Source organism: Stigmatopora nigra, chromosome 4, assembly GCF_051989575.1.
Source record: "Stigmatopora nigra isolate UIUO_SnigA chromosome 4, RoL_Snig_1.1, whole genome shotgun sequence".
Taxonomy (NCBI): Eukaryota; Metazoa; Chordata; class Actinopteri; order Syngnathiformes; family Syngnathidae; genus Stigmatopora; species Stigmatopora nigra.
The window spans coordinates 8,039,398-8,066,267 of NC_135511.1; the positions used below are offsets into that span (position 1 = coordinate 8,039,398).

General features: G+C 40.1%; 6 protein-coding genes across 13 annotated transcripts in view; 4 read left to right on the forward strand and 2 right to left on the reverse strand.

Annotated features, from left to right (window-relative positions):
* Positions 1-4,933, forward strand: part of LOC144195261 (rho guanine nucleotide exchange factor 28-like) — a 31,402-nt gene extending 26,469 nt beyond the window's left edge. For 4 of the 6 annotated variants that reach the window (XM_077714765.1, XM_077714770.1, XM_077714767.1 and 1 more), the window contains 12 exons: positions 21-97; positions 170-348; positions 484-581; positions 724-915; positions 1,020-1,151; positions 1,224-1,357; positions 1,452-1,499; positions 2,094-2,198; positions 2,267-2,431; positions 2,498-2,833; positions 2,900-3,275; positions 3,475-4,933. In XM_077714765.1, coding sequence (XP_077570891.1) covers positions 21-97; positions 170-348; positions 484-581; positions 724-915; positions 1,020-1,151; positions 1,224-1,357; positions 1,452-1,499; positions 2,094-2,198; positions 2,267-2,431; positions 2,498-2,833; positions 2,900-3,275; positions 3,475-3,668 — 2,036 coding nt within the window. In that variant the 3' untranslated portion in view covers positions 3,669-4,933. The remainder of the gene's footprint in view (positions 1-20; positions 98-169; positions 349-483; positions 582-723; positions 916-1,019; positions 1,152-1,223; positions 1,358-1,451; positions 1,500-2,093; positions 2,199-2,266; positions 2,432-2,497; positions 2,834-2,899; positions 3,276-3,474) is intronic. The other 2 variants (XM_077714766.1, XM_077714768.1) reach the window with 2 other exon arrangements.
* ykt6 (YKT6 v-SNARE homolog (S. cerevisiae)) lies at positions 4,502-7,748 on the reverse strand. The gene is made up of 8 exons (XM_077714776.1): positions 7,518-7,748; positions 7,102-7,234; positions 6,702-6,784; positions 6,538-6,638; positions 6,366-6,470; positions 6,209-6,274; positions 6,034-6,135; positions 4,502-5,964 (listed from the first exon to the last, which is right to left on the reverse strand). Exons 2-8 carry the CDS (start codon positions 7,203-7,205, stop codon positions 5,929-5,931), a joined length of 597 nt encoding a protein of 198 aa, XP_077570902.1. The 5' UTR covers positions 7,206-7,234; positions 7,518-7,748; the 3' UTR covers positions 4,502-5,928.
* Positions 7,749-8,069: 321 nt separating this feature from the next.
* Positions 8,070-13,018, forward strand: LOC144195264 (uncharacterized). Its single transcript, XM_077714774.1, has 2 exons — positions 8,070-8,289; positions 9,177-13,018. Exons 1-2 carry the CDS (start codon positions 8,247-8,249, stop codon positions 10,700-10,702), a joined length of 1,569 nt encoding a protein of 522 aa, XP_077570900.1. The 5' UTR covers positions 8,070-8,246; the 3' UTR covers positions 10,703-13,018.
* A 40-nt stretch (positions 13,019-13,058) lies between these two features.
* Positions 13,059-14,592, reverse strand: LOC144195265 (uncharacterized). Its single transcript, XM_077714775.1, has 2 exons — positions 14,400-14,592; positions 13,059-14,284 (listed from the first exon to the last, which is right to left on the reverse strand). The coding sequence occupies exons 1-2, from the start codon at positions 14,491-14,493 to the stop codon at positions 13,452-13,454; spliced, it is 927 nt and encodes a 308-aa protein (XP_077570901.1). The 5' UTR covers positions 14,494-14,592; the 3' UTR covers positions 13,059-13,451.
* A 277-nt stretch (positions 14,593-14,869) lies between these two features.
* ap3s1 (adaptor related protein complex 3 subunit sigma 1) lies at positions 14,870-22,946 on the forward strand. 3 transcript variants are annotated; one of them, XM_077714779.1, is made up of 7 exons: positions 14,870-15,193; positions 16,814-16,905; positions 16,997-17,108; positions 17,439-17,510; positions 17,608-17,715; positions 19,194-19,265; positions 22,240-22,386. In XM_077714779.1, exons 1-6 carry the CDS (start codon positions 15,125-15,127, stop codon positions 19,257-19,259), a joined length of 519 nt encoding a protein of 172 aa, XP_077570905.1. In that variant the 5' UTR covers positions 14,870-15,124; the 3' UTR covers positions 19,260-19,265; positions 22,240-22,386. The 3 variants fall into 3 exon arrangements, with proteins under 3 accessions (XP_077570905.1, XP_077570906.1, XP_077570904.1); XM_077714780.1 differs by having other exon boundaries at positions 14,871-15,193; positions 19,224-19,265; XM_077714778.1 differs by lacking the exon at positions 19,194-19,265 and having other exon boundaries at positions 14,873-15,193; positions 22,240-22,946.
* A 505-nt stretch (positions 22,947-23,451) lies between these two features.
* commd10 (COMM domain containing 10) overlaps positions 23,452-26,870 on the forward strand; it is a 29,402-nt gene continuing 25,983 nt past the window's right edge. The window contains exons 1-6 of the mRNA XM_077715290.1: positions 23,452-23,482; positions 23,603-23,734; positions 23,993-24,083; positions 24,189-24,299; positions 24,652-24,807; positions 25,460-25,570. Of these exons, the coding sequence (XP_077571416.1) occupies positions 23,706-23,734; positions 23,993-24,083; positions 24,189-24,299; positions 24,652-24,807; positions 25,460-25,570 (498 nt within the window). The 5' untranslated portion in view covers positions 23,452-23,482; positions 23,603-23,705. The remainder of the gene's footprint in view (positions 23,483-23,602; positions 23,735-23,992; positions 24,084-24,188; positions 24,300-24,651; positions 24,808-25,459; positions 25,571-26,870) is intronic.

Consider the following 26,870-nt stretch of genomic DNA (forward strand, 5'->3'; position numbering starts at 1 on the left):
TCTTGTTCCCTTCCCTCCAGATACATTGGCCCTCCTGCTGACAGATGTGTTGGTGTTTCTCCAAGAGAAAGATCAACGCTTTGTATTTGCGGCAGTGGTAATCGACATTTCAAATTCCGCATTCAATTCCGACTGGCTATGTGTTTCAATTTGTTTCATTTACTTTCAGGACCAGAAGCCTCCTGTGATCCCACTGCAGAAACTCATTGTTAGAGAAGTAGCCAATGAAGAGCGAGGGATGTTCCTCATCTCTGCTTCTTCAGCTGGACCAGAGATGTATGAAGTTCACACTACCACCAAAGAAGAGAGAAATGCCTGGATGAAACAAATACGCCAAGCTGTTGAGAGGTCTGTTTTGAAGTCAATGCGCCTCCAAAGCAATTGACATTGATTTGTCTGGCATTTAGTTGAACAGTACTGTCTTTGTGTACAGTATTTGTATGTGTATTAATCATTAGCTAACCTACTCCACTTTCGTGGTAGTTGTCCTGAGGAAGAAGAGGAAGAGGAGCGCAGCGCCGAATCTGCAGAGGCCAAGAGAGTAGCGGAAGCCAAGATTCAGAAAATATCAAAGTTCCAAGGTAATGTATGAGCTGGTGAAGATTTGCTTTGAATAATTTAGTAAATGAATACATTGCCTGATATAGACATCCAATTCTTTTGGACTGGGAGAATCAAATGGATTGAACATTTATCTCTATCAATGGCATTTTTTTGTTCCAGAGACACTGTTGAGTCAGGACCAGCGCATCTGCAACAGCTTGGAGGAAAAGTTACAGTTATATGCTGAACTCACAGACTTAACCCTGCGCTCTCCAGAAGCCATACCACATCGCCACCTGCTGGTACAAGCCGACGTTGATAGTGAGGCATCGAGACAGGCTTCAACGCTGCTCTCTGCTGCACTCAGAGAAGGTGAGACGGTTGCTTAGAAACCTTTTTATCCCTTTTCTTAGTGAGCCGGCAAACATTTTGAATGGATGCCTGACTTTAACACGCCTTGTGTTGTTCCTCCGCAGCAGAAAACCTTATAACCATTCTCCAGGTTCATGAAGGCCTTCCTGTCCAAAGTGACAATTCTCCTGTCTGTGGGACTGAGTCCTGCAACTACAATAGCCACGGCAGCAGCATCTTAGAGTCCCCCTCGGAACGTAAGCAACTAAACGTTCAATATTATAGCGTATGACATTTGCAGGCCATATCATGTCCCCTCGTTTCTACAGCGGATTATCTGAGCACGCTCAGTATAAGTTCCAACTCTCTTGGTTCGGACAGTGAGGGGGCAGGGATGGATGGAATTTTCTGGGGCTCTGCGGCTGAGCCAAACAAAGCAGACACCAAAGAAACTCTCTTAAAGGTGCTGCCATTTTGATTCCTTCTTGGAAATGTTTGATGATAAATTATTACCTGTAAGAGTCCTTTTGTATACTGACATAATACGTATTCCATAGGTTGCAGAGAGTGTGCAGAGTCTGACTCAACTTCTTTATAGCCTACAAGTAAGTAAGGAAACAAATCCATCGTACATTTTCACACAGAAAATCTTTTCGAGGAGTTTGTATCCTTCTGCAAAAACACAATAAATATGAGAATATTGTTCATTTGTATAAAAATGTATCATTAAGTGAGATTGATGACAAAACTTACAGTATCATGCACTGTTTCCACATGGTGTGTATGTGCATTGGTCTTTCCTTTAACTGAGAATAAGAAAGACACCTAATTTATAGTACCCTGAAAAATATGCTCATTTTTATATATGGAAAGTAAAGTTGACATATAAAAAGGCAAATGATAGTTTTGTTTATATTGTAGGATGAGTCAATGTATCAGGACAGGCCTAAAAATAAGCATATTTAAAGTAAAAAGTATTTATTTATCAGCATTTTTGTTACGTTCTATTCCCTTTTTTTGTTCTTCGTACAGTTTGGGTCCAATTTTTGGACACTTATCAGATCCTAAAAAACATGGACATTTCATATATGGGAAGTAAAAAAACGTTTTGAATGTTTTTTTTTCTTTTATGGGTAACCCACAGAAAATAAATAGTGGGGCTTAGTCGTAACGTCAATTGTTTTCTTTGTCCTCGACAGGCTGCTGTGAGCCTTCAGGACAGTTGCCTGGAGATCCAGAAAATTCTCCTTGTGGAAGGGGACACATCTCAACTCAAGAGCCTCGCCTCTCTCCAAAACACTCGGGTAGAATTGTCCTGATGGATATTTTGGTATGATGGAGTTGTGAAAAGTTAACCTCAGCTGTGCTTCAGGAACAGGAGAAGCTGACGACCAGTGATAAAAAGAAAGAAGAAGTTGAAAAGAGGGGTCTAGAAAGGAGGAAGGAAGAAGCAGACGGAGTGCACAAACTTCATGTCAAACTAATACAAGACCAGCAGCGCTGGGATAAGGAGTGCGCAGCTCGAGACAAACTGCAGGTCAGTCTCCGTCTCTCCTAACACCCAAAAGAGCTCAGTTAACATGGTATGTTACCATATGTACAGACAGAACAGGAGAGTGCACTGGAGAAGCGTGAGCAGAATTGCCTCATGGAGGCAGAGCGGCTACGTTGTGAGCGAGAGGAGCTGGAAAGTCAGCTGATGGAGTATCGCAACAGTATGGACCGACTTCGGGAGGGTCAGAAGAATGTGGATAGAGAGAAGGAGAAGCTTGAAGCCCAACAGAGGCTTCTGCAGAGCTGGAGACACACCCGGCAGAGCAGTCTGCCTGTTACAATACCACTGGATGGATACAAGGTATTTTCCAAGGCGTCCAGTCAAGATTACTCCTTTAACTCATTCGCTGCCAATCACAGCGAAAATTCTAATAACAGAAGCCCAGTGAGTATTTGCAGTATTCAACACTGTATCACCTGATCTAATGACGCTTCTTTTCAAATTCTCAAGGTGCCAAGCCACAGTCGCTCGGGCAGCCTGGACGGCACCCGCTGGACGTACGACAACGACGGAGCGCTACTCCCGTCCCTTCCCAAGAATCCGTCCCCCAACAACAACAACAACCCACAGCAGTATCCGCTCCCAACCCCGAGTAAAAACCACGACGTCAGGCGGCAAACCTCAAGCTACGGTGCTGATCTTGGCCTGACCGCCAGCCTCTACAACAGCCTCAACGCCCTGCTCAGTCAAACCCACAGGAAACAATCTCAGGATGGCCTCACGTACCCAAAATACTCCAAGAACCGTGGCTTCGGCCATTCGCCCAACGCTTCTGTCAATCCCTTCAGCGGCAGAAGCACAGTACAGCCTGAGAGCACCAGTGAGCGTACGTTTCCACCCATTAGACATTTACAATTCCAGGATTTCCCCCCAGAAGCTCACTTACAAAAATACAATGCGTAGACAGCTTCATAGAATAAGCACTATAGAAAATGGATAGTTATTGGCTAGCAAATGGATTTTCCTTTTCTTTAGCCGATCCAAACATATTGTAACTGACTCTCATCTCTTTTTCTCCCTGTCAGACTTGACTCCACAGTTGGATCAACATTCCCCGGTGGCCTGGAGGCACGAGATCCCTGGTCGAGAACTTTACGAAAACACCTACTCTTCTTCTTCTTCTTCCTCGCTCACGCCCCTCCTTCCCCCTCAATCCTACCTCTCTCTCGAAGGACACCTCAGGGAGGACGGAGGCGAGGAAAACATTGTTTACCTCTGACTGATTTCAGCGTCTTGATACACAAGCGTGTTGGAGGTAAATACCGTTGGGAAATCAAGTGGGGGGAATAGTAGCACATGCCTTTTAAAACTGTCCATTGGCGCTCCCCTTTCTTGACTAATTGGGCGCCGTTGACAGTGAGAGGGATCCGATCCATTTGAGCTGGGAGGGTTGGCAGCAATCGTTCACCTGACCTCCCAATCCAAATGTTTTGGAAGCCTGTCATCAAACCATGACAAGAAGTCCTGGTGTTAGTTTTCCGATTAGCACTTAAAGTAAGATTTATGGGTGAAAGCCATTGTTCTCATATGGAGCGCTACTACATCGTATTTACATAATAACTTGTGATCTTAATAATATTCTATTTATGAATGTAAACATTTGGGAAGAATTATAATGACACGTTTGTAAAGAATGTATCTATTGCACCGTATAGTTTATGGAAAGGGCTATCTTTTGTCGCTCGTCTTTTGGGACACTTTAGTAATTTATTGTATGTACAGTTAAATGGCTTCCTGCACTGTATGTACACATTGGTTCTTTCAATCACTGTAATCATTCTGTTTATTTTTGGCTGCTTATAAAGGTGTGGTTGCCAAAATCATGCGTGCAGGGGGAATTTTTTTTTGTCAATACTTAACAGTTCAAATCAGTTGGTGTTGTTGCATTATGGGATGCTGGAATTTCTAAATTTTTACTCCGTTAAATTTGTTCATGAAGTTTGTCAAATAACAAAATACTCACTCAGTTGATATATGGATTAGACATCTATCCCCATCCATGGTAGTGAAACATATTTATTCATTGGTCAGCACACAAAAGAAAGCCAAATATTAATCCAGACTGTTGTTTATTAAAATCAAGAAACAACCTTGCGCTGGCCAAATGTGTGTAATTACTCATATGACAAGTGTTCATTTGGTTTTCTCAGTAAGAGACACCAGTCCATGGAAGTATTGCACAACAGCATACACTGTAAAAGCAAGACACACACACTCGCACAAAGACTGTTAATTCAGCCACACGCAGAACAGAAAGAGCATAGAAACATCTAAAATACAAAGGCAATCACCATCTTACGATGATAAAGTCAGACAATATCTTTGCATTCAGCGGGGGCCTATTGGAGTGTCCCATAGCCATTTGACTAAATTCCTGGTCATGTTTTAGGACAAAAAAAAGTCCAACTTAGTTTCAGTATAATGTCCTTCATGGTATTTTGTGAAGGGGATGAAATTAAAAGTTTACATATTTTACCAAAAAAAGCCACTTTTCTCCCCCAATGTCGTTTGACATGAAATCAGTGTGTGCAACTTTAATACGATTTAATAAGATTGCCTTTAACAAGTGGAGTAATTTTAGATGATGCTTTTTGATTTTATTCTCAGACTATTGTATAACCTATTTGGAAAGGCAAGAAATCAGAATGAGCATTATAAACTTGCTGTTCATCCTTGGGTGTCATTTCCAGATGCCTGAAGGCAACTTGTGCATGGAACATATGCAAGTATAATCAACAGAGGTGTTAATGTGCAGTAGCAGTACATATCATAAATGAGCTGTGAGGCTGCCTTCCCATCCCTGGTACCAAATATTAATGGAATGTACATCTTGATTTGAAAACAATATTGATTAATCCAATTTTTCCGGAATTTACCAATTGAAATAATGTTAGTAATCCTTAAGATTTGACTCCGAGGCACATATCAATAATTCCACATCTCCATGACAGCTATTTTTTTAACCACAAAAAATGAATATGCATAACTTTATGATTGATTAATCATTTGGGTGGTGATGTAAAATGAGTTATATGACGATGAGAAGTTCCTACATTTGGGTTAAAAAACTGGGTGTGATTTCATGTCATACAGATTAAAAAGAAATTGTTTACATCTTTGGATAGTGTGTATGTAATCTTGAAAAAAAAAACAATCACAGTGGGAATGTTGACAAGTTCAATGAACATTATGAAGCTGATAAATCATTGAAGAAAAAAAAAGTAACACTTAAGACATAACCTCGGTTTCAACACTACATCACCATTAGACAACGACAGGCGACTTTTGTCCTCCACTGCCATTGAAGCGCCGCAAAAGAATCCTCGGCTCCAAACGGCTCCTCCGGCCCCCATCGGTGAAAGTGGCGCCGGAACTCGACCTCGAGAGGGGCTACACGATGGGGGACGCAGGACCGGGGCGACCGGGAAGGCCGAGATAGAAAAGTGAGAGAAACAGAGGGGCGTCCTCGGGGACCGACATCACATGACTTCGCAGCAGGAGTTCTGTTTCCTCGCCTGTCATAGCAGCGCCATCATTACTACAGACATACCACAACACCCGGTCGCAGTTTGGCGGTTTCTCACCGTTTTATAAAAAGCTTTGGACTGAGTCCCCAAGTGTTCCGACTTGGCCACAAGGTCGTCCAGTTTCTCTCCTCTGTCCAACAGACTTTCCATGGTCTTGTGCTAAAAATGTGAGAGGTACAAATTGAGGCGGTGGGCTTTTTATTTTGTCCCGCACGCCAGCACAGTACGCTACCAAAATGATCTTGGTGTCGTCCAGCTCTGCCTGCACTTTGGACATTGCATCTGCCTCTTTGGGGTTCTGAAGGGAAGAAGTCCAGGTCATTTTTCCACTTCAGACACAAGTCAATTTAGGAGTATTACAAAAAAAAATCAATTTAAAGGCACAATACCTGATACTTGGCAAGGTGAATGTCTAGAGCTTTGTAGTTAATGGTATCGGGGTTACCAGAGGGCCAGTCTATACTGTCCACCTGCCTGGAAAACTCTTCTAAAACCTAAAAAAGGGACATTATTTCAGTAGGGGCTCGTGGGGACAGGCAGCTTCATCAATACTTTGCGCACCTTGTCGAGCAGTGAGAAGCACACTCTCTGTGGGTATTCGGCGTCTGCTATGGCGACAGCGCCCAGGTTGTCATTCCTCACGTACACGTGGCAAAGGTACTCTGTGGGAGAATGTTGCAGGATTAGGAGATAAAGACTATGAGCCGCACGGGATGCTTTTCTACCTTGTTCTTTGACGGAGGCACGACTTCCAACTGTTGTTCGCTCAACAATCAAGGCACTGGTGAAGGTCATGAACTCCTGAACACTGAGAGACAAAAAGAAGCCAGGTAATGTGAACGGAATGTTCAAGAAACTAGCAGTGTATCAATCCATTTGTCAGTTATTCAAATTTCATGAGTACATAAAAGGCTCCATTGATTACAAAAGACAAAGGCAAGTATTGTGATGAGCTTTTCACTACACTATCATTAAAAATGCAATACTTAAACACTCAGTGTTTTTTTGTGGGGATAAGCGGTACAGACGATGAATGAATGATTAAGACAGGCTTTCATTCCATAGGATTCCTGATTGACAGTTAAGCAAATTTGGACTTAAGCATTTTAATGTGTGGGTGCCTACCTGGATTTTTGAAAGAAGTTGTAGGAGGAGAGGTCGTAGGCCGCCTTCAAGAGGTTGGCTTTAGTGGCTCCTTTGTAATGGACGCTGAGGCTATAAAGCTTCATTGTGACAGCAGCAAGCAAGATCCTGCACACTGGGAAATAATAATAATAAGTGGAACGGTACGAGGGTCAGATGACGAGAATTATCCGCCCTAAATGACTCGTTCAAATTCGGTGTTGTTTTTTCAACCACTACAAATCGTGACATTAGTTGAAATGAATACACATCGTAAATTTTAGCTTTGCATTGTACATCAAGACTCTTTTCAGCGATTAGCTCAGACAGTACGAAAAGTTTGATCATATTTTTTTACAGATTCAAGCCAAGTCGATGCTATCAGTATAGCTTGTTTTGGTGAGGCCTCCTTCACTTACCCCGTAAAAAAAGGGAAAAATCAGTAACAATCTCCTTGATGAGAATAACACACCAAACAGACTATCGTTCCACTTGAAAAAAAAAACATTAGCTGTCCGTCTTTTGTATGGAAAACCTAAACGTCCTAATAAATGTCTAGGAGTTGGAGGAAGATGCTATTTTGCTTGGACCAAATACCACGTCACGATCATCTGTGAGTCCCTCCACATATTTGCACACCATGAAACAAAATAGTTTTGCAGCGAGGTTCCGCCTATAAAAATACGGCAGGTTTTATTTTGCCAATTAAAAAAAGTTATTTGTTTAACGGTTTCCGATTATCAATAACTGATTTATTGAGGACTAGAATGAATCAAACACAATACATGACACATTTATTGGAAAATCAAATAAAATTTTAATTAAATCTGGGCAGTGTCACACATTTCTCAGTGTTTCATCGGTGTTATGCTCCCCATTAATGCCTAAAAATGCACACGCACTTTGGGTCCTGATTAAGGCAGTCCGCATTATGAACCCAACTTTTCTATATATATGCACTATCTATGCGTTGCACTCTCCAAATACCACCGAAGAAGAACAATGCGGATGTTGTGCGAGGGCCAGCGAGGGCAAGCCTCAAATGGTGCGACGGCGAAATCGGGGTGAAATAGTTAAATTATCAACTAAAGAACCAAAAAGTGGCCACGGAAGTGATTAATAACATTCTATATACGTCTAACCGAACAATGGAGTCGTACGAAGGAGAACCAAAACAATTGGATTTTGCGGGTGAGTATTATATTCAAGGTCTGTCCACGAACATTTTATCGTCTGCCTAAGCATTCTTATTGGGAGCAAAACAGCAGCAATGTAATAATGCGAATAAGACAAGTGGCTTGCACCGAAAATCAAATATATTAAACACCGGTTAAACAACATGATGTTAGCCATTCTATCTGCGCACACTCATTTGTAGGTGGCTAATGGGACTAGCGGCTAACAATGCATCCATTGATTCCGTCACTCACTTAACTTTTGCCTTTGGCTTCTCTCTTCGTTGGTATATTAAATAAAACATGACTATAAAAGTACTGCGTGCGTTTAATGTCGTAGTAGATGGACGTTTTAACACTTTAATGAAATGATCCATGTTGAAGAAGGCCTCCTGCCGCTGTATTGTTGTATTACATTTTAATGGTAAATTGTCCTTAAGTATTTGGATAGCGCGTCCCTACTTTTAAGGCTACCTAATGTTGATTTAGCGTTGTCAGAAAGATGCACTTCAGTATTTTGCACAAGGATACTTGGGGGCAAGGTCAGCAGGGTGCAGAATCGAACGCTCAACTCATTCATTGACTCCACCCAATAAACTACTTAAAGTCATGCATGTGATAAAATTGATATAATCATCATCACCAACTCATACAAAAGAGAAGAGAAAGAGAAGACAACCCTCTTAGTTGTTCTTTTGTGCAATAAAGAGAAGACAACTCCCGATTCAGGGTATCTCCACATCTGGCCCGAAGTCACTTGGGATAGGCTCCTCCCCCTAAAAAAAGAAACAATGTAGATTATTATTACAACCCACTTGGAAGATTTTAAGTTCTGCTAGAAAAAACTGTCGCCTATATAAGCAGTAGTTGTAGTAACATAATTAACTTGCTTATGTCCTGCAGACCTCCAGCAACTGATGAGTGGTGAGGAAATCCTTTGTCCTCAATTGCACGATGGAGCCCCCAATTTGCAACCCGAGGATCCACTAAACCTCTACTCTAAAGAGGAACGGGAGTCTCAGCGCACTCTCCAGATTAAAAAGGAGCAAGAGGAGGAAGAGGAGGAGCAGGAAGAAGAGGAGGAGGAGGAGGAGCAGGAAGAAGAGGAGGAGGAGGAGCAGGAAGAGGAGGAGGAACAAGATGAGGATGACGAGGATCAGGATGAGGAGGAGGATGAGCAGGAGGAGCCGCCACTGTCTGTCCACATTAAAGAGGAAGAGGAAGAGTTTGATGTCTACAAGTTCCAAATGACTGGCATCTCTGTGAAGAGTGAAGATGGTGAAGACAATCAAGAGCATCGTCATAGTCCGAGTGGAGAACGTGGCAAAAAAACGGCAACAAAGGACCTCAAACCGCATCTGTCAGCCAGCGATGATTTGGAAGAACCTGGAAGGAGCGACTCGGACTGTGACGGCGACGACAATCAGCCCCAAAGCTCAGAGAAGGAAGACGGCGTCGGCGACGAGGACGGTTCGGAAGCCCCTCCGAAGTGTTTCATCTGCTCGTTCTGCGGCGAAAGTTTTGAGCAAGAGGCGCTTGTCGAACACTTGAAAACGCACACCGGAGGAAAAACTTTTACCTGCTCCTTTTGCGGAAAAAAGTTTCCTCAAAGGTCACTCCTGGTTAAACACAGAAAGGTACACGCGGGAGAAAAACCCTTTAGTTGTTCAACTTGTGGCAAAAGATTCACTCTGAATTCAAACATGGTTAAACACATGAGGACACACCTGGATGAAAGACCGTTCACTTGCTCCATTTGTGGCAAAACCTTCTCTCGCAGGTCCAACATGTTAAAACACATGAGAACGCACACAGGTGAAAAACCTTTTAGTTGCTCAATTTGTGGCGGAAGATTCACAGTCAAGCAAACTATGACCGAACACATGAAGAGCCACACGGGAGAAAAACCCTTCTGTTGTTCAATTTGTGGTAAAACTTTCTCTCAAAAACGACATCTGGTAAAACACCTGAGAACGCACACAGGAGAAAAGCCCTTTAATTGCATCATTTGTGGCAAATTCTTCTCCAGAAAGGACAAGATGGAAACACATAGGAGAAAACACACGGAAGAAGAACTAATAAGTTGCTCCATTTGTGGCGAAAATTTCTTGAACAAGCAAAGCCTGGTGTCCCACATGAAAGTTCACGGAGGAGAGAAACCCTTTAGCTGCTCCATTTGTGGTCTAAAATTCATTCAGAAACAAACTCTTCTATCCCATGTGAAAGGGCATTCAGTAGAAAAACCCTTTAGTTGCTTAATTTGTGGCAAAACTTATGCCAGGAAAGACTATTTGGAGTCGCACATGAGAACCCACACAGGAGAAAAACCATTCAATTGTGCAATTTGTGGCAAATTGTTTGCTCAAAAGTCAATTATGGTCAGACACATGAAAATACACACAGGGGAAGATCCTTTTAGTTTCCCATAGTACGACACAGCATTTTCTAACCAATCAAACTTGACTACGTATACAGGAGGAATGCACAAATTGTTTTCAAGAGTTGACTCAAAAATCAAGCATTGGTCAACACACAAGAACTTGAATTGCAGACAACAATAGAGACTTCATCAATATTTCACCACATAGATATTTATATAAAAAACTATCGTTTGTGCATTAAAATTGCACCATTCAATGCCCATTGACATTGTGTGTTTCCTTTTAGAGGTAAAACAACAAACGATCTTGGATATTTTACAGTTTTGTCAACCCCTCAACAGCTAATTATGTTCCCACTGGCAAAAGAGAATGTTTAATGTTTTCTCATAGGTTGTTGTAGGTTTCAGCAAGCATTTTTTCCTGATGTTTGCTCTTTTACAATATCTGTGAATTTGTAAGTTTTTCCCCCCTCCAGCCTACCCTATGAAGGGTGCTTATGGTACTGTTTTTGGATAGGGCTGTTGATGCCTCCTAATGAGAGCTATTTGCGTTTTTTTCCCCCCACAAAAAACAACACAATTTGTAAATATGGTGAGAAATAGAGAACCGTAGACTTGAGTTGCTGCCATCTACGTAAATGGATTGGCTGCCTATTGCTGTTTCTTGCAGTCAATGAAATGAATTGAAATAGATTTTTTTTAACATAGAACAAGCTTTATGTCTATGAACTAACATTTCAGTTTATTATGAGCCATTTTTTTAACTCCATTTGTATATAATGTGTGTAATCTGTATTCTGTGCTGAGTGTATTTTCTCAATATTACACACACATTATAGTTTTGATGATTTGGGGTAGCGTTAATTAAATGGAGCCGTAGTTTGTGCTTTGGTTTCTGCTGTACTTAACCTTGCATTGATGATTTGCATTGAAACTCAACCTTCAGGATAAATGGGGAATATGTGACAGAGTCCCAGTTCAACTGCTTATTAGCCTTTCGTCACTCTCAAGCAAAATGGCAGGTTTTTTTTTACTCGCTGGCTACTTGATACAAGATCGTATATTGAACCATTCATGCATTCATCTTCCATAATGTGCATCCTCGAAAGGTTGTGGGGATTGCTGGATCCTAACCCAGCTGGCTTCGGGCGAAAGGCAGACTACACCCTCGACTGGTCGCCAGTCAGCAGGAGGGCACACAGAGACAAACGACCATACGCCCTCACAATAATATTGCCACCAGTGGGAATTGAGCCCGCGCCTGCCCGCACTGAAGTCAGGCAAGTGAACCTCCACCATGACGGGGCTCTAAATTGAACCATTAAAACTATTTCCACCTCATCTCCAAGGAAGGACAAAGGCTTTAAGGAGTTTTACATCTCAAGTTATACCTAGAATGATGGTGATTACGTTCAGAAAGCATGCATTCAGGGTTGTGCTTGGCATTCAATAACAATGCCTAATGTGGACTGCTCTTGAGGGTTAACGCTTCGATCGAAGTCCTTCAGTTTGATAAGGTAGAAGGAAAGCCGAGGTGTAAGAAGAGACCTGCCTTAACCTTGCACCCTCAACATCCTGGAATTTTCTTGTGTGGACTAGCACGCATGAAAACCACAATTGCTGTTGTCCAAGAAACGTTCTTTAAGATGGCGGCACGTTATTCTCCCAACTGCAACTATGGATATTAGATTGGACCTCCTGCCTGATTTTATAACTACAATTTGTTTCCCACAAAATAAAAAGCAAGAAAAAGGACATTCACTAATAACACTAAGTGGAGCCCACTGCAAATGGGTGCCATGTAGCCTAATGCCTCCAGCGTGGGCCCATCCACTGATGATGTGGCATCCGATCCAAAGGAGCAGCCACCGTTTGGCCTTATGGAATTGAAGTTGCCAAAATTTACATTGTGGACTGTAGATATATTGTAAGCAGGAAATATACTACACGATCGCCAGCCTTACTTCTGAATGAAACTGGTGTCACTTTGTTGTATATTCACAAGAGGACACATTTTATTTTGTATGCTTCTACAGTAAATTTTTCCTTGCCATTTAGACTGCTTAGAAGATTGTTTTATATTAAGGCTAATTACATTTCAAAATGTTTGACGTTGGTTCCTTGTCATATTTAAACATGTACCGTATTTTCTGAACTAGAAGTCACAATATTTTTTCATAGTTTGGTTGGGCCTACGACTCATTCTGAATTGCGACCTATATGTTTTTTTCTTTTGATACAGTTGTCTGGAAAACATGTTAACAGATGCTTGTTCAGCCTATTCTCCATTTTACTGTTGTTACTTTAACATACGTTTGTTCTTGGTTTCTGATAAAATAAAATAAATGCCCTCCCAAAGATTTGACTTCTAGTCCATTGTGATTTTATATATTAGATTTATATATATTTGCTCTTCCCTGTGTACTCAATGACAGGCATTAAATGGCAGGGATGATAGAAATCAAATTAGACAATTATTGGTAAGAAAATAAGTTTTAATTTTGTCAGTACAGAGAGGAACAATGAATAAAGACAATAAACCGAAAAATACATCAGCTGTTGGATAGAGAAGTTCATTGAAGAGAATACACAAACAGTACGTTTATATGGGTGGGCTCATAATGTTTGTACAACATTGGATGGGTTTCATTGAGGTGCTATGAAATGGTGATCTGGTCAAAAATGGCTGACTACAAACTCAGGGTACCCACTGCCTGGTGCCAGCACCCCCTGCAAACCTTGGGAAGATAAGCAGTATGAATAAAAAAAAAGTATTATTTTGGGGCAGTTTAGCAAATTTACTCAATTTTGTGCATCCGCTTATGTGCACTCAAATTGGCCCTTTGGGCATATCGTTCACCGCAGAGTGAGCAGCGAAACGGCTTCTCTCCCGTGTGCGTACGCATGTGTGTGACAACACACGATTTAAATGAGAATGTTTTTTTGCACACGGAGCAAGGGTAAGGTTTCTCACCGGAGTGTGTTCTCATGTGTGATACCATGTTTGGCTTCAGAATGAATCTTTTGCCACACACTGAGCAACTGTAAGGTTTTTCTCCCGTGTGTATTCTCATGTGTGCTACCATGCTGGAATTTTGAGAGAACATTTTCCCACAAACAGAGCATATGAAAGGTTTTTCGCCAGTGTGTGTTCTAACGTGTGCCACCAAACTTTCTCTTTGAGTGAATCTTTTCTCACACAGTGAGCAATTGAATGGTTTTTCTCCCGTGTGCGTTCTCATATGTCGAACCATATCAGACTTATTACTGAATCGTTTTCCGCACACTGAGCACGTGAATGGTTTTTCTCCCGTGTGCGTTCGCAGGTGTCTTATCATCGGTCCGTTTTGAGCGAACGATCTACCACAAATCGAGCATTTGAAGCCCGACTTCTTTTCGGAGCCTTCTGATGGTTTTCCTGTGGCTTCGTAGTCGACATTGCTCGTGTCTTCCAAGTCATCGTAGTCTGACAGCGGCACAACAAAATTGTCAGCTGGTGGCCTCCGGCGCCGTTCTTTCCGTGGGCTGTGAGGATCGCGCTCTGCCAACAGGGTTGCTTTGTCGTCGTTAATGTTCACCGAGATGATGTCAAGCTCGTCCCCTTCCTCTTTAACATGCGATGGCTCCAGATCTTTATTTTTAATGCGATGAAAGAGTCGATTTGAAGTCAATTAAAAGACAGCATTCGCCCGTTTGTGGGAAAACTGAGATAAAGAATGGTGTAATATGCCAAATCAATTACAAACCCTGATTGTTTGACGTCTGGGCATCTTCGAGATGTCCACGGTAGCGTTTGCTGTCCTCGTTTGACATCGTCGAATTTTTAAAACGCACATACATGCGTTTTGGGTGGCTTTTTTTGAGCGTCTACCGGCTCGAATCTCGACGTTTGCCTCTTGGTTTGTTTGCATACAGACGCCTATCTTCTTCTTAAGTTCAATGACGGCTTGGAGCATTTATTGAGAAATAGCGCCGTCTACTGTTATGAGAGTATATTAAAGGCAAAATTCTGGGTTCATATATTTTACTGGACGCCCAATGTGAACACCTGTCGTGCAGGCGCAATTCAATATTAACGGGTATGTTATTTTAAAATCTAAATTATTATTATCACATTTTTTAGAACAAGTTACTTTGTGCATTTATATTTTGAGAGACGAAATGTTATTTGTAGAAAAAGGAATATTAGACGTAACGTACATTTGGCTCATTCCCGTCGCCGTAGTGAATCGGTGGAGGAGGGGCTTGGGAGAGCACTTTCATTGACGTGGACGAGCAAATCCGGAAAAAGACGATGGAGCTGTAGCGAGCGGCGTGTCGGCAAGCAGCGATCTCCGCATTAACCTTAAATCGAGACGGGATTTGCCCGTCAATCCCTTTCTCGTGTTTGGCTTTACGGGAGTTAAACACGGCTTGATCCTTTTTCTCCTCCCGCCCCACCCAACGCCTCCTCCCCCACTCAGCAACAATCATGATAAAAGCCATTTTAATATTCAACAACCACGGCAAGCCGAGGCTGTCCAAGTTCTACGAGCATTACGTAAGTATGCATTTTGGGGGACGTTTACATGAATGACTTTTCATATTTATATAAATGATGCTATACCAATTGCGGAACCCACTCAGGGAAAATAGTAAATAAAAAAATAGTTTGATCTGATTGCAACCTATGTGCCATTTGGAGCGTTATAATGACTGATTTATTGATTATTGTTTGCAAGCAGAATCGATGTGTGTGTTGACTGTTTGTGTCACATGACCCGAATGACGCCCTTGTGAGACACTCGTGCCTTCAGATTTTTTTTTTTAACTCGTCCTCATTTTGGGGGACTCGAATTGACATTGGCGTGGCAGGAAATGGACAGAAAAAGTGAAAAGAAATATGCACAAATGAGTAAAAATGCATGATGTCATCACATCAAGGATACGAAGGTTACTGGACCCAACTGCATAGGGCATTATATATTTATATATACTATGAAATGAGGTGTGTATTTGCGAGAAGGCTTTCATTTAGGTGTAGGATGAGTAAGTCTGTCACATGATCTGTATGTTTTTCTTTTAACCTCAGTTCTGATCAATAATGCAGTGGAATTGGAAGCAGAGTGTTGCTTAGAAACATCATGTACGTAAAAAACAAAACAGTATACTATGGCCATAATGCATTTTTTTCAAGTTTGCAATTGGAAAAAAATCAAGGTTAAGTTTCTCACTCTAATTGAATTGAATTGAATGCTTTTATTCATATGCTTTTAAGTGTAATTAGATTTGAAGCTACATCACTAATTGCACAAACAAATAATTAATGAATAATAATAACAAAGTACATAAATAAAAACAAACAGAATCAATAAATAATAATAATAATAACAATACATAATGAATAAAAATCATGCATCCATTACTTTTCTGAACTACTTAATCCTCACAAGGGTCGCAGGGGGTGCTGAACACCCTGAATCGATGACCAGCCAATCACAGGGCACGAATAGACAGACAACCTATCACACTCACCCTCATACCTAAGTGCAATTTAGAGTGTCCAATCAGCCTACCATGCATGTCTTTGAAATGTGGGAGGAAAATTGTGTACCCGGAGAAAACCCACACAGGTGGACAGACCTGGATTCGAACCCAGGACCCCAACTCTGAGGCCAACGTGCTAACCACTCAGTCGTTGGGCCACCAAATTAAAAATCAATAAATTAGGACTCAAAATAATAAGTAGTAGTCAACATGAATAAGTGGTCACATTAATAAGTAGGTGATTAAAGTGGTTAGCAGTCTCTGGAGTTTTAGTTAGTTAGTTTATATGGCATATATAGAATATATAGTATGTATATGTTTGTGTATGTTCGAGTAGTCTCGATTTGTCTGTGCATTTGCCTGCACCAAGATAAGAATCCTCAGCTGACCGAGGATTCAGCCTCGGCGCAGCGTCTATATCAAGCTCAACGTCTTGGCCTGTGTAGCCCCAAGGCAGTAGTGTTTGATTTAATATTACAAAAGCAAACAACAGCCGAGGACTCCAGCTTTGCCGCTCCGTTTGTTATAAATGACATAAATAAGACAAATGAGATTCTGTGCCGGTAGTAATAAAATGCACTTTCATGGGGACAGGGCAGGTAATGTGATAATAACTTTTGATTTGCCCATATAGACTGAAGACACAGAGCAACAGATCATCAGAGAAACATTCCACTTGGTGTCCAAAAGAGATGAGAATGTCTGCAATTTCCTTGAAGGTGGAATGTAAGTGACCTGCAGGTTCCACAAGAGTAAACACAGGGGAGAATTTGTTTTTCAGGTTCAATGATGATCTTTTATCTGTACCATGTTTCAGGTTGATTGGGGGATCCGACTACAAGCTGATCTACAGACACTATGCCACGTTGTACTTTGTGTTTTGCGTGGACTCCTCAGAGAGTGAACTCGGAATTTTAGACTTAATACAGGTATAAAATGTTTTTGTTTTTTTGCTCATCACAAAATTTATGTGCAGGCGAATTTCAATACTGCAATTGAAAGTCAAGTTTTGAGACCTTTTTTTCTATTTGAATATAATTAAAACCTTTATAAAAAAGCTAAATCATGATGTGGGCATGAATGCATTAATGGATGGTTTTAAAAAGTGTTTCATAGCATGCAATTTTTCTTTAAAAAAAAATCATATTACAAATCATTTGTTTCTAACACATGAATTGCATTCACGGGAAAAAAGGTCATTTGAGATAGATTTTAATGATTTGTTTTGTTTCCTCTCAATCCGTGGCATTTTTTTTAAGGTATTTGTGGAAACGCTGGACAAATGTTTCGAGAATGTCTGTGAACTCGACCTCATTTTCCATGTTGACAAGGTAAGAAACGCATCCTATTCTACGCAACACCTCTTTGTCACAAATGAGCGCCAATCCTACTTTGGTTAAATACTTGGATGGACTGTCTCCCATTCAGGTTCACAATATTCTGGCGGAGATGGTCATGGGTGGGATGGTCCTGGAGACCAATATGAATGAGATCATCACGCAGGTGGACGCGCAGAACAAGATGGAGAAGTCTGAGGTAAGTGTGCACCAGTCCATATACGTCTCATGCTTCTTGCGGGTATGGTAAAAGCGTATGCAGGCATGCATGTATGCTGCATCCTGCATGCAACTCTACAGTGACCTTGTGATGCTCCCAACATGGTCCTGGATGTCTGCGCTCTTTCTCTTTCTTTCTTTCTTTCTTTCTTTCTTTCTTTCTTTCTTTCTTTCTTTCTTTCTTTTCTCTCGCTGCTACACTTCTTTGAACACAGATCAACACTCTGCCATTCATACATACAGACAAAACAGTCCCATTTTCCCAGATGATCATTCTTTGTTTTTTTTTTATTATAGAGGACACAATGATATACTGTAGGTCCTTTTGCCAAATATCATCCATGCTAAAGGTGATATAGCAGATGACAATGAGACCTGGCGTTTATTTTGCAGCTAAATGAAATGAAATCATATTTTTGTTTGTTTTTAGACGTTTTTTTTTCTTCTAATGACTTCGTGGACACTTTTGCTGCTTTGCTTTTCCTGCAGCTTCTGCTAAGAGAGCGCAAAGGACTATTAGGGCCTCGCTGAAAAGGAAAGAAAAATACTTAAGCAATCTTAAGCTTGTATTAGGGTCTTTTTGTATATTTTTTTTATGATATAATCATATTTCAGTATAAGAATGTATTTTTAAACACATTTGACAGATTCTGTTATGTTTAATGTTGAGTTTTCTTATATAATTGAAATAAGGAACATTAAAAGTCCAAGAAAAAGAGAGTTAAGGCAACCCAAATTTTTACAAGCTTCCTAAATTTTCTTTTCAGCGTGGCTATAAAACTCCTTCGTTAACATCAAGTGAGAGTGAGACTTTCCGGCAGATGAACAGCCAGAGACAATTTCATGAAGTCATTTTCCCTTCTTTTTTTTTTTTTTTTTTGACCCCTCTTCTTGGAATGAGAAATGCTGACGGGACGCAAAACCCTAAAGTGAGGCATTGCTGAGCACTCCATTTCAGTAATTGGCTGACATCTGCTGTGTGCTCCAACTTGTCAGTGACAATATTTTGACATTGTCTTAACCTGAGTTGCAGTTTGAGTTTTTTATAAGCCAACAGCAAATAGTTTTTTTTCTTCCTCTCACTTTTATTATATATATTTTTTCCCAATTTCTTACTCTTATGTAAGCAAAGGCTCAACAGAGCCACTCTGGTTTCCCCCTTTTGGGACCTACCCTAGACCACATTGTCTCTCTCACTCAGACGCTAATTTTTTAAATGACACTGTCGTTTTTTAGGTAGCTATCAGAAGGAATGATCTATTTAATGAGACTGACAAAAGCTAATAACTTCCACACAGCACACACTTCTACATAAGCCTCATTCGGGATGTTTTGCGTCAAATTTGGTGGTCTATGATAGGTCCTTTCACTTTTTTCCCCCCCTGTTCAGAAAAATTGTAATATCTGTAACCTGCTTTAACATTCCTCATTCCTCTTTTCCCTCCTGACCCTGTCTAGTTCTTTCCATTCTTCTTTCTCTCTTTACAGACGTTTATCTTTCAGTCTACCAGGCAGGACAGGTAGACGCAGGTACTGCTAAAATCTACCACCAAGTACTGTAACCCTAACTGAAATTTACTCCCCTCCTTGCCTCGTTCTCCTCCTCCTCCTCTTCCTCCTCCTTCTCCTCCTCCTTCTCCTCAAGTCTAACCATATAAACCCACCCCATGAAAATAGTCCAAAATAACCTCACTCATATGCACCAGGAATCTTTCACGGCAGACCCAAAAATGTCTTTGTCTAAGGCACAAACCTTTCATTAAATTGCTGACAATAGGCAGCACTGCACTTTTATTTGCTGGCTCGCACATCACTCACCAAACTAGGCCACAGGTTAAAAAAAAAAAAAAAACACGTAATAAAGGTCGTGTGTGGTGATCCCAGGTTGAGAGAAATATGAATTTGTGGATTTCACATGTAGATTTTGTGTTTTAGTAGTACAAAAATCAGTATTGTAATCGATGGAATAACGTGTACAAATATTCTGAAGCTGCAACCCCCTTTTTAAGTATCAATTTAAAATTTGTAACATCTATACATGTTTGTTTATTAGCAATTTAAATATTTTGGTCAACATTTTCTAATTAAACAAGGACTCTGATATAGTTAAATAAAATGAGGTGGGGTTTCAGTTTTGTTGACATTACATGAAGAGTAATCAGAGTAAATATATTATAGTATGTGAAATTACTGAAAGACAGCTGAAGGAAGGCCTGTCAAGTCACCAGTTATGTAGTTGTTGTTCTTCTTGTGAACACCATCTTTGAAGTCCTATGCCTTCATTATTTTTTAACCGGTCATCTTGAAACATGATGAACTGCTGAATTTGCAATACTAAACCAAATGCAATTTACGCTGTTGGTTTTAAGCAATTTGTACTTCTTAATAATCAGTATGTAGTATTTGCAATACCTGCTATATTTGGGTGAAAAATCTAACCTAGTGTGTAAAAGTCAGTTTGAAAGTTTTACAGAGTTAGGTCTTCCCTTGACTCAGTCTGACAGCAAATTGGAGCCTGTGTGCAAAGTTTGGAGTTCAAACAAGACTTTACATTGTACAAACAATAGTAGGTAGCTGAAATAAAGTACCATTCACTCCCCTACAGCAGCCTCTAGGTCAGATATACGTGGGAAAAAAAGAAAATGCATAACATCTTCTAAAATTCCTAGTGGTGTAAAAAAAATTAGATATATTTTTAAATTGCATTAGTCCTTTTTTGCTTGATGTTAAGCTGCACAACTATAAATTGGTTGCCAGCCAATTGCAGGGCACCAATAAACGTACTATAACCATTCACACTCACCAATACACTATTGGGTAGATTTTCTTCCCTAATAATATTAATATAATTTTGCAATGTTGTCAAATTCCCTCCATGAATGCAAACAACACCGATTGAGCTTATAGGCCGAGCAGACGCATGACCTATAATCCACGCTCAAGTCAGCCCAGCTTCGGAATGTTAGATTCCTAACATGTCAGAATCCGAAACAGTGAATGTACAGCTTTGTTCACCAGTGACCAGTCACTTTTGGGTCTGTCTTGTGTAAAAGATTCACATGGGTGCTCTCTATCCACAATGATTCTCAATTGTGAATGATCATGGATTTATAGAGATGCTTTTAGATTGAATCAGTGATTCCCAACCACTTTTGTCACTATTCCCTGAGAAATACTCATCGGTTCTGCTTTGTCGCAGAATTTAAATTCTCTATATTCTTATGTATAGTAGTATTATATGCTTCCTCCATTTGTTGTTATTCATACTCAAAAACAGAAGTATACCTACATAACTGCGTTCTAATATAGTATTCGCTTAAAGACAACTTTTTAAATAAGAGGGTGTTGTGTGGTCATTCTGAGTGTTGCTATGATAGTTCTAGTTTAATATCTCAAGGCACGTTTATGTTTTACATATTTGTTTGGTGGGCGGCCTGGAAGATGAGTGGTTAGTGCGTCGACCTCACAGTGTGGGACCTGGGTTCAAATCCAGGTCGTTCCACCTTTGTGGAGTTTGCATCTTGTACCCAGGCCTTTCATGGGTTTTCTCCAGGTAGTCCAGTTTCCTTCTACATTCCAAAAACATACATGGTAGGCTGATTAGACACTCTAAATTGCCCCTAGGTATGGGTGTGAGCGTGAATGGTCGTTTGTCTCCTTGTGCCCTGCGATTGGCTGCCCACCAATTCAGGGTGTCCTCAGCCTCTGGCCCTAAGTCAGCTGATAGACTCCAGCACCCCCCACGACCCTAGTGAGGATAAAGCGGTTCAGAAAATGAGACAAGATGAGATATTTGTTTGATGGTGTTTGTGGCATTTTTCTCCGGTTGGGAAACATAATTGCAAATTGTTCCATTTGAGACTCATTGTGTTAGAGTGACTTACTTGCCTCCTCTTTAGTACACATAGCAGATCTTCCAGTCTAGTCGAGTACCAGCTTCCAAACTACCTACCCATGTCATCAGTAGCTACCTGTCAAATCTTTTTGTTCTGTTTGTTACAAGAGGTGCGCTAAACCCTCCACTGTAATTCTGTATTGTTTTCCTCCCTTATTTTTCATTCAAAAACATACGGTACCTTTCCAGTCTTCATTATCAAATTCATCTCCGACTTCTCTGCTTGCATTTGTTTTGTCTTGTCTGTTTTAATTCAAATGAGTCAGGTGGGTTCTCCCTGAGCATTGCTTGCCCAACAGCCCATTCCAGTCTGTCCCAAACTATTGAATGACCTCACATCGGATTCAGAATTGGCTCTGGTTGTGATGTATACCAATGTAGCACCACATACTGCATGTGCGTTTGCGCTATGACGGCATCCCAATGTACATAACACACACGTGTGTCATAGTAGCTGTAAATGCGTCGGCATCGTGTCAACCGTCTCGTCGAGTACTACGTCGTGATTATGTTGTCCCTCGTGTCTACCGTTAAATGTGACCGTGGGTTTGTGTGCCTTGTAATTGTAATGTTGTCCATTGGTGTGTGTGTGTGTGTGTGTTTGTGCAGGCTGGTATTGCAGGAGCCCCCGCTCGTGCCGTATCAGCGGTAAAGAACATGAACCTCCCGGAAATGCCCAGAAACATCAACATTGGCGACATCAGCATCAAAGTGCCAAATTTGCCGTCCTTCAAATAGCGGCACGCAGATGACTCGTTGCCTGGAGATGTCTGCCAATGTTTCAACGTGATGCAATCTGTTTACCAAAACCTTTTGATTACATTTTGCTTTCTTTCCAATCAAGGAAGTACTGTGGGCTTTATTTTTATTTTTTTTGGAAACATTTTGTGTTGTCTTTTGTTTGCTTAATCAAAATGAAGTATTTATTTGTTCACGGTACATTCCTTTTCCCCTTATGCTGTTTAGCTGCTATTGATCACATCCATCTGAATCCAACTGAAGGCAAGCGTTTACTTTTGTTCTGAAAAATAATCATGATTACGATTATGAAAGTGTGTTATATTATTCATTCCAGACAAATCAAGGGGCCCAGTCGGAGTCACCAAAGTATTGAAAATGTCATATTTTGCAGCGTGTCTGAAACCAAATAAAACACGGAGGAATATTTTCACATTGCTGAAAAGCTGTTTTACAGAATTACCATCATCTATCTTGATTTTTATTTCGTATCCGTTCAAATGGATAGTTTTCTGTCAATTTTATTATCTGCATGCATTTCACCCACCTTTTACTATATAATAAATGGTTGAAACAGACATTTTCTTGTTTTTTCCCCCTCACAATCATGTTTAAGGGAGTACAGATCTCACTACTGGTGAATGCTAGATGTTTTAATTAATGTTATTATGATCTTTATTGACATCAAATCCAGGGCATAGTACATTTTTAGGTCATCCACTTTTATCATGATTTTTAACTCCTGGAAATAATATTTATAATTATTAACACCAATGAATGAACCAATCCATTGTATGTGTTTGTGTGTATGTGGATGTACATGTATGTGTGTCTATGTGTGTGCGCGTGTGTGTGCCGGAGTGTGTGTGCGTGTGTCCCGGTGTGTGTGTGCGTGTCTGCGCGTGTGTGTGTGCGTGTGTGCGCGCGTGTGTGTGTGCGCGCCTGTGTGTGTGCGTGTGTGCGCGCGTGTGTGTGTGCACGTGTTTATCTCTTTAACAATGAATTACATACATTTATTTGTGTTTTTAAACTTTGTACTTTGTCGACTACCGTAGTTTCAGAGGATTGTGCTGCGTAAATATTCGCGAAAACGGTGCTTTTACGAAAAAAAACGGTACATGTTAATGCTATTATTGGTTTAAATGAATTTGAAATAGTTCTTTTCTTAAAATAAAATAAAACATTAATTCCATGATATCTGTTTATCTGCGTATACTTCCTGGTTCTTGTGCAGCTTTGACTTCCACTCGAAGCATCTTGTGACACCAGGAAAAGGGAAGCGAGCATGCTGTTGCAGAGGATCTAATGCTTATTTTTCGGCATTTATTGGAATCACAATGTCTTCCTTTATCAAAGAAACTCAAAGGTTCGTGTTTGTTCCCCTATATTTGAATTTTCAGCGTCATCCATAGCTTAGATCAACCTACCTGTAGCACAACGCTGTCACTCAGAGCCATCACATTTAGTTCATTTAATTATTTGTAAATGACACAAGCAGTACATTCTTTGCAAGATCGCTGTAATGTTTTGCTATTGACGCGTCTTGACGATTTTATTCATTATATATACATTTTGCCTTCCATTCTCAATAACACCCATGCTTATTTGTCCTTTTTCTTAACAGCATCAAGGAAGCAGTGACTCTTATCAATGGCATCGACTTAAACAAGTTCTCCAAGTTGATATCCCGGATCATCCAAAAGCTTCATCTGAAGGTATGCCACGATCAAACCTATATTCATTAATTCTTAGAGATGAAAAAAATCATGAGATGTAGGACTACAATACATGAAGCAGTAAATTGTGATTTATGTACACAGGGAGAACGGACATTCAGTGATGAGGAGGAGGAGAAACTCCAAACAGCACTTTCCCTGGACAAACAGGCACTTGATCTAGTCCTGGAAACATCAGCTTTCATTCTTGAACAAGTGAGAAGGCTTAAGATGACCTTTTTTTCCATTTTAGTGATCATACAATGCGTTAGAACATTCTTGTATGTATACTCTTCTTTTCTGCATTAGACACATAACTTATGTATGGACTTTTTACTGTTAAGGGAAGAGAGATAATTATCCTGGTATTAAGAAAAACTAAAATTATCTACTGAATTTAGATGATGGTTAGCGGGCGGCCTCACAGTTCTGGGGTCGTTGGTTCGAATTGACACGATTTAGTAACCCATGTAATGTTTGTATGTCTCCACCAGAGGTCTGTATTGTACTTCCAGTGAATAATTTACCAATTTCCTTTATTTTATTCTTTTTTTTTTTTACATTTTAGGCAATGTACCAGAATGTGAAGCCATCATCACTGCAGCAACAGCTTGAAGGGATCAGTGTGAACCCTGATAAAGCCCAAGTGTTCTCTCAGACGTGGTCAACCTGTGGCCCTGAGCTGGTGAACAAATTGAAGCACAATATCTTTGCCCCTAAAAAGGTAATCCTGATAACTTTGGTTTTAACCTGGGAAATTTATTTTCACCTTTTAAATTATTCATAGCATTTTGTATACTTGTATAGTTTTGTATTATTATTGTTATATTCTTCATTGAGGTTATAATATTAAAGCATGAATCCACAGTTGAATATTTTTGGATATGGCACATCAATTGTTGCATCTTATACCACTTATCTGCACTTTACTAAGTACTGTGGTTATACTTTGACGCTTCATTAAGTTTAAATAGTAAGGAGAAGAGTGAGATTGTGAATAATGAGTTTTAGACAATTAAAGTTAAAGACAATTGAATTGGACAAATGTGTGAATGTAAGTGTGAATTATTGTCCGTCAATATGTGCCCTGGCAGCTGCTGAAGGTTTGACAAGGGTTGGGATTTACAATGGTAATTAGCACTCTTGTAAAAGATTGATTGATAAATTACTCAATTACAAATCCTGATATCAGTCATGGTGTGAAATATTTATGGAGGTAAGGGATAAGTATATTTCATGATTAATTTAGTCAGAGATGTTGCCCACTGAAAAATTTCCAAATCCCAACCTTAATGACATAGCATTGTGTTTTCTCAATACAATTTAGATGTTTTTCCTCATCCATCAACAAATAGATCCTTTGTTTTGATCACCAGCTGGATTTTATCAGCTGGCAGTTGAACCTGCAAATGGCCCAGTCCAGCCAAGCCCGTCTCAAGTCGCCCAGTGCTGTGCTCCAGCTGGGCCTCAACAATGAAGACTCCCAGGTAGGACTTTTAAGCCTGGTAGAACACAATCATATTGCACAATCCATCACTTTTTATTTTGCAATCTGCTCGTACTATTTATTTAGCTCATTAGGTGTTTATCCTATCAGAATTTGTTTTGACCCAGAGGTAAACAGGAATCTGGTTCCAGAGAAACTTAATGTTAAAGTTCATAGGTTGCAGTGAACTGAGTTTTTAAAGCTTTGGTGAAATTGAATTGATTTGTTCCATTTATTAACATTACGAAGTGTATTGCAGGCATGTGCACAGACATTTACTCAAGGCAAAAAAAGAGAGAACCCATTGCCAAACTATACAAATTGCTCAATTACCTGCCTTTCCTTACCATCCATTTCAAATCAAAAACGCACTTTAGTTCAATTTTCGCTGTGGCAGTATAAATGCTTGCTTGACTAAAGATGAACAATTTTTGCCAGGATGCTATAATTATAAAATATTGTTTATTTGTTTCTATTTTCAGTCATTATTGTGAGAGTTATTTGTTTTACTACTTGTGTATTTTTGGTCATGCTTTTTCTTCTCTTAGCTCTCCAATCGAAATTGTTATGGCTTTAATTGAATAGAACTAGTGAACTTGTCTATCTTTTTACACCAAATAATCAGTCTTTTATCTTAAATGAGTGAATATCTAAAACAGTTTAATACTGATCAACTGGTTGATTGTGTAAAACCAACTATACTGAAACCGCCTGTCCGTTCTGGTTATCCAATTGTCTTTTATGACCTAAAAAGATATGGTATTTCATATCTCATGCCATATCACCAAATGTGGGATGAGTGATTTCTTACAATAATTAAGATGCATTTGGTAATATATATTTTTGTCTTATTGTAATTAGTAATAAATAAGTGAAAATATACTCAGCCTTAGTTTTACAAATTTAGTTTTAACAGTTTTCACTTCCCCCTTTCCCCCCTCTTTAAAGCAGTCCCTTTAGGCACGTGGTTTCTTTTCTAGAGCAATTTAGTTCACTGTCTGTAGTTCACTATCTTGTTCCCGTCAAGAGTATACCCCCACCCCCTCTACTCTTCCCTTAGAGAATGCTACGACAGATTAAGAGTAGAATTAAATAGGGTGTCTTCAAATATGGGCCTATAGGCACATAATACGAGGGGGAACAGCGTATAGGTTTTTCCATGTCTTTGTGTAAGCGAGAAGCAGGAATTTACATTTAGCATGCCTTTTTTTTCTTGCAATATTTACCCGAGTCTAGTAGAAGCATTAATTTATTTAAATCCACTTACACAACACCTCTTGTAGTCAGAGATTGCTGGGGGC